The sequence below is a fragment of the Carassius carassius genome, chromosome 40 (genome assembly GCF_963082965.1).
Source record: "Carassius carassius chromosome 40, fCarCar2.1, whole genome shotgun sequence".
Classification (NCBI taxonomy): Eukaryota; Metazoa; Chordata; class Actinopteri; order Cypriniformes; family Cyprinidae; genus Carassius; species Carassius carassius.
The window spans coordinates 4,264,999-4,277,907 of NC_081794.1; the positions used below are offsets into that span (position 1 = coordinate 4,264,999).

At 36.6% G+C, this 12,909-nt stretch overlaps 1 protein-coding gene across 8 annotated transcripts in view; it reads left to right on the forward strand.

Moving 5' to 3' along the window:
* The window catches only part of LOC132121990 (1-phosphatidylinositol 4,5-bisphosphate phosphodiesterase epsilon-1-like), a 92,380-nt gene that overhangs the window by 47,234 nt on the left and 32,237 nt on the right, over window positions 1-12,909 (forward strand). For all 8 annotated transcript variants that reach the window (XM_059531771.1, XM_059531768.1, XM_059531770.1 and 5 more), the window contains one exon: window positions 5,675-5,921. In XM_059531771.1, coding sequence (XP_059387754.1) covers window positions 5,675-5,921 — 247 coding nt within the window. The remainder of the gene's footprint in view (window positions 1-5,674; window positions 5,922-12,909) is intronic.

The following is a 12,909-nucleotide window of genomic DNA, read 5'->3' on the forward strand; positions in this document are numbered from 1 at the left end:
AAATGTTACAAAAAAACGAAAGCAAAGTTCTGCCCAGAGACTGTCAGCACCTCCATCTTCACAGGGCAGTTAGAGGTGACTCACACACCTGCTAGCGCTGTGGTCAGATGGGGACATGCCAGTGAGAGATAGTCAATGCTTGAGCATTAATGTCAGTGAAAGGACTGAGAAACATGGCATCCTTTAAAAGTATTTCTAGAGCCACACGTTCTGCAGCACTGAAGCATGCCAGGTTGTTACTTTCCTAAGCTGACAGTTTTAACATGAATCAGCTAGCAACCATCTAGAAATGCTCTAGTAACCACTCAGACCCCCCCCCCCCAACCCCCAAAAAAGCTAAATATTAAAAAAGATCTAGGCCTATAGCAAAAACCTGCTCACTTTAAAACGATCTGTTCTTTATTTGTATCTGTGGGTCCATGAAGAATATATTTATTAGAAAAAAGTTTCTTTAGATTTTTTAAAATGTACTTCACTCTAAGTACAGGGTTTATTGGGTCTTATAAAGGTCTTAAGTTCATAAAGTCATGGTATAATTGTTGTTAGCACTTTGAAAAAAAATATCTTCCTCAGTATTTTTGTCTTGTTTTCCAATTCAAATATTTAAACAACAGGAGGATACAATTAGGCCATCCTTAAAAATATTCTTGTTTGCCGTAAGCCGACCGACCCTGTCAATTTAGGACCGACTCAATTATTTTTATTTTTTTGCTTTTAGTCCGACCGACTTGCCGATTGTAAATTTGCGTTAAGACCGACCAATTTTTTTTACTCTTTAAACAACTAATACAAAAGCAATAAAATAACATTTATTATACTTAAGTATTATAAATATATAAATTTCCTAGGCCTACATACAAACGAAGGCTAGCTTCCTTAATTAAAAAAAACCCTGTGACGTCATCTGTTTACACTATTGGTTAACAGATGTCACACTATGGCCTGTGCATTCACTTCGTCTCATATTCTCATTCATTGTCAGAGTCAATGGTTCACGCTTGGTAATGATGGCTGCGGCTGCAGTAAACAAAATGTTCGCGGTCACTGTTCAAAGTCATACGGGTTCGGGCACCATAATACATCTAAAAAATGCATTAAAACAGCTCGACAACGCTTTAACTTGGCACGAAGTTCTGGAAAAACTGTGCCCAGATCTTTTCCCATCCTGTCTCCCGTCTAGTCTAAAACCATGACGACTGTTACCTTATGTTCGAAAATCTATTGCACGAATCAACCAAGATCTTCTCTCGGAGCGCGTACAGTTTTTTTTTTGGAACACACAGCAATTGCAGCTTCGGACAAAAGCATAACAGCAAATAATACTTCTGCACAATGTTTCTCTTTTTACAACAGAAATGTGAATTCTGCTGGTATTCAGTCTCATGCATACAGATACAGATTCGGCTAGAATCGCCTAGGGTTGTCAATATAGCTGAAAAACAAAATTCGAATTTTTTACTTAAATATGATCAAAATTCAAATTGTATTCGATTTTAAAATGTATAATTTCAGTTAGGGTGAAGAAAAGCTTTTTGCTTCTCTTCTGAGGCCTCAAGATAACGCATCGAGCAAAATATTACTGCACGTTTATTCAAAGCATTAGAATACATGACTGTGAAAAAACAACATATTTAAAATAAATTTTATGAACCAATTATTATTAAGCTGCTTAAAGAACTATAGACAACCAGTCACACAGAAAAATGACGCGAGACGCGAGTCCAACAGTGTCCCTCTAGAAATTCGCAAAATATGCGTTCTGTGTGAATGGCTTGGTTTCAGTTTTGATGTAAACAAGATCTTCTCCACATTGATGTTCTCTTTTTTTTATTTTTTTATTTTATTTTTTATTTTTTTTGTAATGACTTCAACTGGATAGGCTAACATAGGCTTATAATGCAATTTCACATACGTCGTCATCGCATCTCGTGCTCCACTGATAAAAATCAAGTATACTTCGGCCGTCCGCACACTGTCTGCATTATGTCCTTTTCGTCATCCGTGTGAGGGCATTTTTTTGAGACCGCGCGGACGGTGAGCGTACACGAGGTGTAAGATGAGACAGCAGCTACTGCGTGTCAAGCTCGTCAACCTTTGAAATTTGTGTAGACACGGCTGTGCGCGCGGCGAGATTGAATGGAACACGGACTGTGAAGTACCAAGGCTCATAAGGCAGCTTCCATAGATTACCTATATTTGGTGTTATTTGCCGAATAAAACTTTAGACATGCAAAATCGATTTTACAATCGATTCAATGAACACTTGTCACTCAAATCAAACAGGGTTTTTTTTACACAAAAGTGACAACCTATGAAATTGTTGCTTCTCAAATATATATATATATCTTGATTTAAGAATCTTTTAGACATTTCCACTGGAAGCAAGTCAGTGTTACTTGGGAAGAACTTAACATTTTTGCAGTGAGAATAGAAGGTACAGTAAAAGTTATTTTCATAATTTAGTGTTTAGGGTCAGAGCTATTCAACCCCTAAGGTTTTTTTTTTTTTTTTTTTTTTTTTTTTTTTGTGAAATGAATAAAAAAGTAATAGAAATTTGTTATGAACTGTAGTGGCACTAATACAGCTTAAAGTGCGCTCCCTACACATTTACACTTGGAGAATATATGCATGTCCCTCAATTTGTTCATTACATTTTCTTGGTCTTAAAAAGTCTTAAATGTACCTTCATAAAACCTGCAGTAACCCTGTAAAGATGGTTATTTTATGAACTGTTCACTTAAAGCTTCTTCAAGGAACCAAAAACTGCAGAAACTTTCTTTCGAAACCTTTATTTTTAAGTGTGGCAGCAGCTTTTGCAATGCGAATGAGTGTCAGACTTCAGGCGGCTGGTGAACGTGCAGATTTTAGTCCCCTAAGGTCCAGTTTAAGATCTGACAAAAGCAGACTTCACTTTTATCATTAGCAGAGCAGGAAACCCATCCCATTAAAGAGTAATTATAAAGGACCACAGCTCTACGGCTCAGGGAGGGCCTTCTGAGGACTGCCAATTCTGCAAAATCATTTCGCAGTTAAGGAGATGCTTTGCTTAGTGCTGTAGTTTAATGTTCGGAAACAATGAGGCCCATTTTACAGTACAGTATTGAAGTCTAGTGTGTTTGCACAGTTTCTATTTCTATCAGTAGTGGATAACAGCTGTATATACTGTAATATTTTATGCCCATTATAGGTGTATTATCCAGCTTGTAATGCATTTAATATGAAGTATGAAAAATCAGTACAAACCTTGAGTCTATAGAGATGCACCATAAGTAAGATTGTAAAAGTAATGTAGTGATGTGCAGTTGATGCATTCAATAAAGCACTTCATAGACATACAGTTAAAGAATCGAAAGTCTCTCAACCAGTGAAAAAAAATAAAACAATACTGGTATAATTGATCACGATGTGCTATGACTATGCTAGTCCATTGGTTATCTGGGCTGGGCTCTAAATAATGTTGACTCATGTATTGATTGACTAATCAAAGTGACTGAAATATTTAGAGATCAAGTGTTTTAATTGGTCGGCAGAAACTCAAAAATGTTGGCCTTTTAAGCATACTGTGATGACATGTTCTTTTCTTAAGTAAACTAAAGCAGGCTTTCTTTTCTTGATTAAAACCTCATAAGCACGGGTCCTGACAGTTTCAAAGTAGAGTTGCCTCATTACATAAGTCCTCATCTTGATTGAGTTTTTTTGTTGTGTTCTCTTTGTTTGAAGTGAGAAAAATGAGAAACAGAGCAATTGACTTGCTGAGCACTATCAAGAATCTTTCATCCTGGTTGCTGTGGCAATAAGCTCCTTTATCCTCTGTGGCGAGCACAACACTCTCTGTGTCCAATTAGAGACGTTACTCATCTCAACCTTGAAATATTGCATCTGCTGCTTGTTTTTCTAGGGCGCCGAAAATTTTATTGGCATTAAATAAAAAAATCATTTTTCTTGCTGATGTATTTAGAAGATTTGTATGTATGTGAGGAAGAAAAATATATTTTTATTTAGGTATTTATCATTGCCATTTTTGTGCAAACTGTACACTACATTTTTGTATGTAAAAAGTGACAGTAAAGACATTTATAATGTTGCAAATATTTATATTGTAGTAAATGCTGTTCTTTAAACTTTGTTCATCAAAGAATCCTGAAACAAAATTGCTGTAATCCGTTTTCCACAAAAATAATAAACAGCATAACGGTTTAATAATGCGCAATGTTTTTTGAGCAGCAAATTAGTATATTAGAATGATTTCTGTCTGAATGTGAATCTGAAAACTGGAGTAACAATGGTAAAAATTGTACTTGATTGTATCACTATAGAATATAATATATAAATATTCAAATAGAAAAGTTTTGTTTAAATAGTAATAATGCATGCTATATTGCAGTTTACTGCATTTTAGTTTAAATAAATGCCGTCTTGGAGAGGAAAAGAGATTTCATAGTTTGCAAATATAAAATTTTTTGCTAAACCCAAACCTGATACTGTGGAATACACAAGTCCAAATTTTGTCAGGGCAAGTAAAAAATCTAAATGTACTGTAAACAACACCTTACTGTTATTTACACATCCTTCTTTCTGGTTTTGTTCTCGCATTATAAACAACCTAAGTGAAAGGTCTTTAAGGTCCTGTGCTTCGCCTCGCTTTGCTTTAGCTCTGAGCACCTGCTATTCGCCTATGTCACGTTGCAACGCCACTGAATCTATTTATCCAATGAGAGTGGTTTAATTCTCATCAGAGCCAGTGCCGTTTGGGCAGAGAGGTGCCAAAGAAGCTGGGTCAATGGTTTCAGAGGAAGGGCACAGACAACAGCTGTAATGACTTTCCTGGAATCAGCTGGCAGAAATGCAGTCTGGGATCAGTAATGGAGAAATAATGGCTGCTCTCTGCACTACGTCAAAATCACCAAACCGGTGCTCTTTCTCAAAAAGGATAAGTTTAATCACAAGACCTGGGATTGTTCTCTATTTCTGCTCTTACTGGGCTGATCATTAAGCAGTTACTTGTTCAAAAGAGAAGTCTTTTTTTTTTACTCTTATGGCTTCCTGTTGTTATCATTATTAGGGAGCCGACTGTTGGTTCATTGGGTTGCTCACACTGAAAGTGAATAAATCACTGTAGGGCACCAAGTCTCAAGATTATTAGAGAAGTGAAGATAGGAACCTACATGTCTGTTAGGTGTTGCATCAACTAGTCAGCCAGTTGATTAGTTCCGCCACTAGTTGGGCTAATTTAATTAGACCAGTGTTTCTCAATCAGATGGCCTCTGAAAACTTCCAGGGACTCTAATATTTCCCCATTTATTTAAACCTAGTTATATCAACACAGACTTCATTAAAATTCTTAAAAAATAAATATTTAAGCAAAACACTAAAAATTGAGATGTAAAAGTCTATTAAGATATAAAGATCAAAAATGCTTATATAATATTTGGCAATAAAAGTTGAAGTTTAATATAAGTGAGTTTGTAATTGTACGGTGTTATTGAACAATAAAACAAATTCACCAATTTCAAGCATTCAAAGACAAGGAGCCGTGTTAAGATCTAATTCATATGTTAGCTTTTGAAAAAGTTGAGATACCCCAGGGTTCGATAACCTCAGACAGCATGTTCTCTGTTTTAAAAAGACATAAACCTCAACAGATGTGAATTACCATTGTCTCTCTTTTTTACAGATTGATCATGTTGATCCTACCTTGAGTCCTGAGGTCTATCTCCTGCACCCATCCAGAAAATTGCTTGCCCAGGCTGTGTCATGGCCACCGGTCTCCCCTTTGTGGATTAGATTTAGGGCCTGTCCTCATAGAACCAGCATTGCAGCTCATCTGAGTGGGGCCTTGCTGGAGGCCACAGCTGCTCTCGGGGCCCGAAGTTCTCTGCCTGGCTTTACTTTTGGCTCCACAGGTCGAGCGATGCTGAAAGGTAAAAAAAAAACCCCCACCAATTTCAGCTTTGTTGATGCTTAAGGCTGATGTTTTATATGAAAAAAATATTTTTAGTCTGGGTATAATTATATCAGTAAAATGAAAAAAAATATATATTTTGACTCTTCTATACAGTCATACACACTGTAGCAAGAGTAATGAAACTTCATTGAGAATTAATTAAATGATTGGAGGTTTTTAATGGATGCTAATTTACAACTTACAAAGCCATAATAATATATTCACATACAACAAAGTGGCATCACATTGAGAAAATGGCACATTAGTGAAAAATTAAAGACAACCACATAAATCAGCATGAAATGTGTCTAGAAGACAGAATTTGTCCTTCCTAATGTGTACAGATTACTTGACGGGCAATACTGTAGCTACAAATAATATCCTTGAGCAAGTGTACTATAAATGTACTAACCATATTCCATTTGCATACAAAAAACATAAAATCTTTTGAGTACTTTCCAACATTTTTTAAGGCATAAACCTGACAATTTCAGCAGCCAGCTTTTCTTCAGAAGTGCATTGTGGCATCTGTCTGAGGCTGACACTTAATGCAGCGTGCTACACAACCACAGCTAATACGGCACAATTAGGGCTGGATGATTATGGCCTAAAATCAAAACCTCGATTAACATTTTACCTCGATTACGATTAATGAATGATTATTCGTTTAGTTTTTTTTGCCCTCATAGTTCACTGACAAGGTAACTGTACTTGTACTGTAAATATGATTGACTATCAGCAGTTATTTTATCTATGTTCTTAACATTTCTTACTAGGGTTGGGTATCGTTTAAATTTTATTGTTTCCGATTCTTATAGATTCCTAGTTTCGATTCCAATAAGATAAAAAATCAAATTAAAAAAAAATTTGTGAAAAAATGTGAAACATTTTTACAAAGCATTCTGTTGCAGCTGAATAACATAAGGCAAAAATAAGCAGCCTACAAAACACTGCAAGAGGAATTTTGCCTCCGATTTAAAAAAAAAAAATACCATAGCAAAAACAACTAGATTAATATCAATTTCAAATATTAAAGTGTTAAAGACAAGTAATAAGATAGGTCAGTAATAAGAAAGAAAGAAACAAATCAATAAGCAATATCATAAATACAACTAAACTAAATTTCAGATTCAGAAATTAATTAAAAGTTTAAAAACACTGCATAGTTTTCTTTTTATAAATAAAATAAAGATTAATCAAGTAAAGTTATTAAATATATTCAGTCAAGATCAGTGAATGATTTTCTTTTGTTCTTTGATTAACATTAATGACAGGCAGCGCGTTTATTAGGCTGTTGTCTCTTCAAGCAAAAACACTGCACGTGTGTGTTTTCTCTCTCATCTTTTTTTTATGTTCACATCAGACAAAAACGGCTGCGTTTATGATGATATACTGATGTAGTTTTCTGTATCGTAGTTTCGACTCGGAACAACCTTTTCTACAGTTAAAATACACAGAACAGTCCGAGAACGGACACAAATCGGGAAACCGCAGCGCGACCGCCGACCGCTGCTCTCTATGCACGCGCTTGTGCTTCATGTGCGCTGCACACAAACATGCTATAATAAGTTTTGAGATTCTAAGCTACTTTAGTGATAAATCACAGGACAGCGCTGACAACTAGTTTCTGTGTTCCTCTGTGCGTGCGATCTTCATAGCTACTGTTTATATGAGTGTTTGTGCCACAATGCAGCTGCGCGAACATGGAAGTTCGATATAAGAATACACATCCGTTCATCTAATCGCTTGAATGTCCAAACCATAAAACAAATACAACTGACAAAGTTTAGTGAAGACGCAAGGCTCACCGCTCACACCGCTTTGCTTTTATGCCACTGACTTGACGGGGCAGAGTCATGTGGCTACACACGCGCTAGTATGCTTTTAAGGGGGAAGTGTTAACAGGATTAAAAAAACGAAATAACCGACATCTGGAAATTACGTTGGTTAGAGCTTATGAATATGACAGAATTACTCACGATTTGGTTGACTGTAATGTCCAGATCAATCCCTAGAAATCACTAACTTTGTTATTCTCGCTAGTGTTGACTTGGGACACTGGAAGAAGTTGAAATTCTTTATCAGCACACTTTTTTGCGTAATTCAGATGCTCAAGGGTCTTTTTAAAGAAGGTTCAAGTAATGGATTATTCGCTGCATGCATTTTCTTATCATTCAGATGCTACTTCATCTTTTCGAAGAGTTGTTCTGCGTTCAAAGTAATGCATTTTGGCATTCATACTTTTAAATGATCCAGAATGATTTTCCACGAGCTAGTCTTTGTTGCAAATTTTGTCACAAGCACTACAATTACAGAGTAATAGATAATACAAGAATAGCGAGATAATATTTTCTGCAGGAGAATAATTGGTTTCTTTTGTTAACATAATCTTCTTTTGTGCATACTAATGACTTAGCTTTTTGCTTGTGTGGTTTTTTCTTTCATTCTGAAGAGAACATAGCATTTCTGCTGGCTGAAAGATGATTTATGAGGAGGCCTCTTACAGGCGCCGCAGAAGCAGGTTATGAACTAATGAAAATCATCTCTTCTCCTCCATCGAGGGCCGTGTAACGTGACCGAAGCGGGGGAGAAGGGCGTCAGTCTCTGACTTCCTCAACCCTCGGCTCTTTCGCTCTGGCTGGCCAACCGATTCAAACAGCGCACTTCAAATGCCTGCTTTGATTTGCAAAAAGTCAGACAGTTGTTCTCCCTTTAATTTGATTTTGGCCGCATTAGCTTATCACCTGGCGCTCATCCATTTGGAGTGTAACCTTCAAGCTCTTCGTGAGACATGTCGGTGTAAAACGATCCTCAGTGATTCAAACACACGGCACTCTGGCCTAATTCCAGGTGACATGACGTCTGTGTGGGACCATGACTCAGTGACCCTGGTATTCGCGGCCTCATAATTAAATACACAAGCATTATTTTTCTCTCGCGAGCTGTGGGAAGTTCAGGCATCTGGGCCAAAATGCAATCTGGCCCCTCTCAATGGACATTCTCACCATTTTTGGGCTTTTAAAACATAGTGAGAGGTAAAGATGTTCTGCAAATTAAGTGACACCAAAAGTCTCATTGTGTGCTGATGTTTATTAGCTGTTTTGGGCAGCAAAGTTGGTTATAATCCATAGTTAAGACTGTTTTGTTGGGTCGGTCAGTGAAATGAACCTACAAGGCCATGGTGTAGGTGGTTAATTTTTTTTCACCCCTTACAGATGTCTCATGTTTATTTTAGCAGATGGCAGCGTTGCACACCTGAAATCAGTTTAACATGTTGTGCTGGTTTTTTGTTTTTTTTTGCCATTCAAATGCAAACACCTTGTAAGGATTGAAGTCAATTATGAAATAGATATTGAAATCCTGCTTAGCATTAAAAGTCATGAGGAGCTTTTGCACTTAAATGGCAACTAACCCCTTCAAAAACAGCTTACATTTCAACCTAGCTGACTGTAGAATTTCTATATTCAACATGGTTTTTGATTTTAGGTATGAATGAAACAAATTAGCATCACATTGAGCATCATTAGTTGAACAATTAGGATGGCCTGTCAAACTGGGGTATTTCAGGCCAGCCAGAACTGGGGTGGTAATTTTACATTTATTGATCTTGGACACAATTACACAATTGGGACTTTCTGTGTCAAATCAACCAAATCTCAGGAATTTCCCCCTCTCAAATATTTTGTCAATATTTAAACATGTATGGTGATACCAAAAATACTAAATGTCACCGGTGTATATTTATTGAGTAATCCACCATTTTGTAGAGGGGGGTCAAAATGACAATTTTCACTTGAGATTTGGAGCCAGATTACAGGAGGGAAAAAGTGACTTCAGAAAGATAGCATCATCGTTATTTTTACAAATAACTGTCGAATTAGCAGAATGGACTTTTACATTATTTACACTGTAGCTGTATAATTTACAGGCTTGCTTGTATATTTTCTTCTGCTCACCAGGCCTGCATTTATTTAATCCAAAATACAGTAAAACCAGTAATATTGTGAAATATTATTACAATTTAAAAGAATGTATTTTTCAGCATCATTACTCCAGACATCAGTGTCACATAAGCTGCGTCCGAAATCGCATACTGCATACTGGGTACTACATTTGAATTTGAACGTACTACTCGACCGTTAGAAAAGTACGTTCTATATAGTATGAATGTGGGTAGTATGAATGGAATTCGGACGTACTGCATCCGCCATGTTGACATTGTCACGTGACATACGTTGTCACAACAGCGTGTAAATTTAAAGAGCCCAATCTACTGAGCGAACATGATATAAAATCGGTGATGTTTTTCGTTATTCTTACCACTTTCATCCGCGTTTTACGTCGTTTGAATTAACAATTCAAAGCAGGCGTCGGTCAGCTGTTCGCAGATCACGCCTTCGTTGACAGCTTGTAAATCCTTTACTAAATATAAATTTATCTTTTAATTTTCTACCTCAGAATAACAGCAGCTTCACCTGTGAACAGAATGACAGCCTGATTTTATGTAAGGATATAAAGTAATTTATTGTAATAAATAAATAAAAATAAAATTACACAAAAGAAACAAAAGGAACATAAATTAATTAATAAACTTGAATGAATGCTTAGACAAATACACACACACATATATACTGTGAACAGCATCACACAGGCTTCTGTCACTGGCCTTTGACATCCAAGAGCTGCATAAGATTGTGCACAGAATGAGCAGGTCTGTCATGGGGATTTTGAGGAGGCTGATTGTCTTCTCCACCACAGATGACAGGCAGTGGAAGCAGCTTTTTTTTCTGGTAGCTGGCACAATAGATGGCTTTCACATACAAATTGAACCACCAGCAAGTGAAGCCCAATGTTATTTCAACAGAAAGCGGTTTCATTGTGTTCAGCTGCAGGTCACCAGCAGGAGAAGTAACTTGATATGTTTGTTGAGTATCCCAGGTCTGTGTATGATGCCAGGGTGCTGAAGAACAGCTCTATTTACACTGAAGGCCTGTATCCACCTGCAGGAAAACACATCCTGGGAGATGGTGTGTGTGTCCTTGTTTGAGTGCACACATCTGCCTCATCACAGCAGACCGAGAGCCAGAACAGAATCCTGCACAGGTTTGATTCAACACCAATGATGCTCATGCACAGAACATTGTTGAGAGAGCCTTCAGGATGATGAAGACAAGCTGTACTCCATCTTCTTCTTCAAGCTCCTGAAAGTGAGTCCTGTCTTTGTGTCAGATGTTGTTGCATTCTGTGCAGTGCTCCACAACCTCCGTCTTCTGAATGAGGACATTGCGGATCCACAAAATGTAGAGGATCATGACGATGATACACTGGAAACCCAAAACACAGAAGTCAGCACCGTAGAGCATGTGTGGGACAATCTGAGCACAGCTGTGTCACACCAGACGACCGTGTGCAGCTCGTCAAGAGCAGGATTACCTGTAGGACAGTTGAACAGGTTAAGACTCTGCAAATCAGTTCATGTTCTCATATTGCTATTGTTTAAGCTTCTAATATATATATACTATAAAATCACGTAAATATGTATAAATACACATGTAAATATTTAAATTTAAACGTGTGTGTATTTATATATACACATAAATATATTACACTCATAACTGGGAATTCATATTACAGTTATTTGAAAATCTAGCAACATATCACATAACATATCATACCAACATATTTACAACAAGTTTAATTTTACAATATGTATTACTTTATCCCTGGGGTAAGTTTTAGATTTCCACTGTTTTTCACTCATTTTTGATACCCAAATGTAAAGTCCTCATCTTGTACACATACAGTTACTGAACTGAAGCTGCTGAAGTTTATTTTCCTGACATTATTATAGAAACGTCTTAAGAAATTCCCTTTTGGTGTTGCTTTAAGCTCTATTATACTACTTTATGAAAATGTTAATGTGGTTTTGTCTGAAGCTTTGTGCTCTTATCCATGTAGAAATGAAAAATAAATTAATAAATAAAGAGAATAATTTTAAATGTGACCTGGTGTATGGGTATTTCTCTAAAGTGTGGCACCCATTCTCAAGACAACATTCTTCAGATGTTAAGATGTTGCTTGTTTAAAAAACAACTGGCAACTGCTACAAAATCAGTGTGTGCATGCATACAAGTGCTTCAAAAGTTATTTGCTATTAAGCACTTTGCAACTGACAAAATAGCAACTGGAAATACCTGGAAATTCATATTATAATAAAAAAACAGCATAAATCAGTGATGATCCTAACATAAATACATGGAAAGAGTGTGTGTAGTTAAGATTAATTTTAATTTATATACTTACGGAATTATGCTTTCCAGTGAGTAGGGTTTCATCAGTCTCTGTAACATCAGAACAGGATTCACACATTACTGAGGATTTATGATCAAACTGAGGCACCTATTAACAATAGTTTGCCATGTAAGTTATCCAACAATTTTTATCAAAATATCAACACTAGTAAAATGTAAATTAACTCGTTAAAATTTTGTAACTTTATCTCATTAAATTACTTAACGAGCCGTCTGATCGATAATGATTATTAAACATATTTTTTAAACTCAATTTACAAAACAGTCTCATCCGTTTACAATGTGTAAAACTTTAACAAGTCAGTCGTTTACTTGGATTATGTTAAACAAGTAACGTTACACTTTAACCACAATGAACAGCGTTTATCCATAAGGTACTTGCACTTCAAAACAGCGGCGTCACGATTTTCCGTTATTTTCGAATATGAGTATGACGAGTCCTCTCCCGTGGCCTCATGGGATAGAGTAGTGTCCATCCTATGCATGCTACCGAATTCGGGCGGAAGTAGTAGGCCATCCGGGTACATTTCGCCTACTGTTTTTCGAATACTAAGAATTCGGACATACTACTTGCTTCACATACTGTTTTTCGCCTACTATATAGTATGGAAGTATGCGATTTCGGACGCGACCATAATCTTTTAGAAATCATAA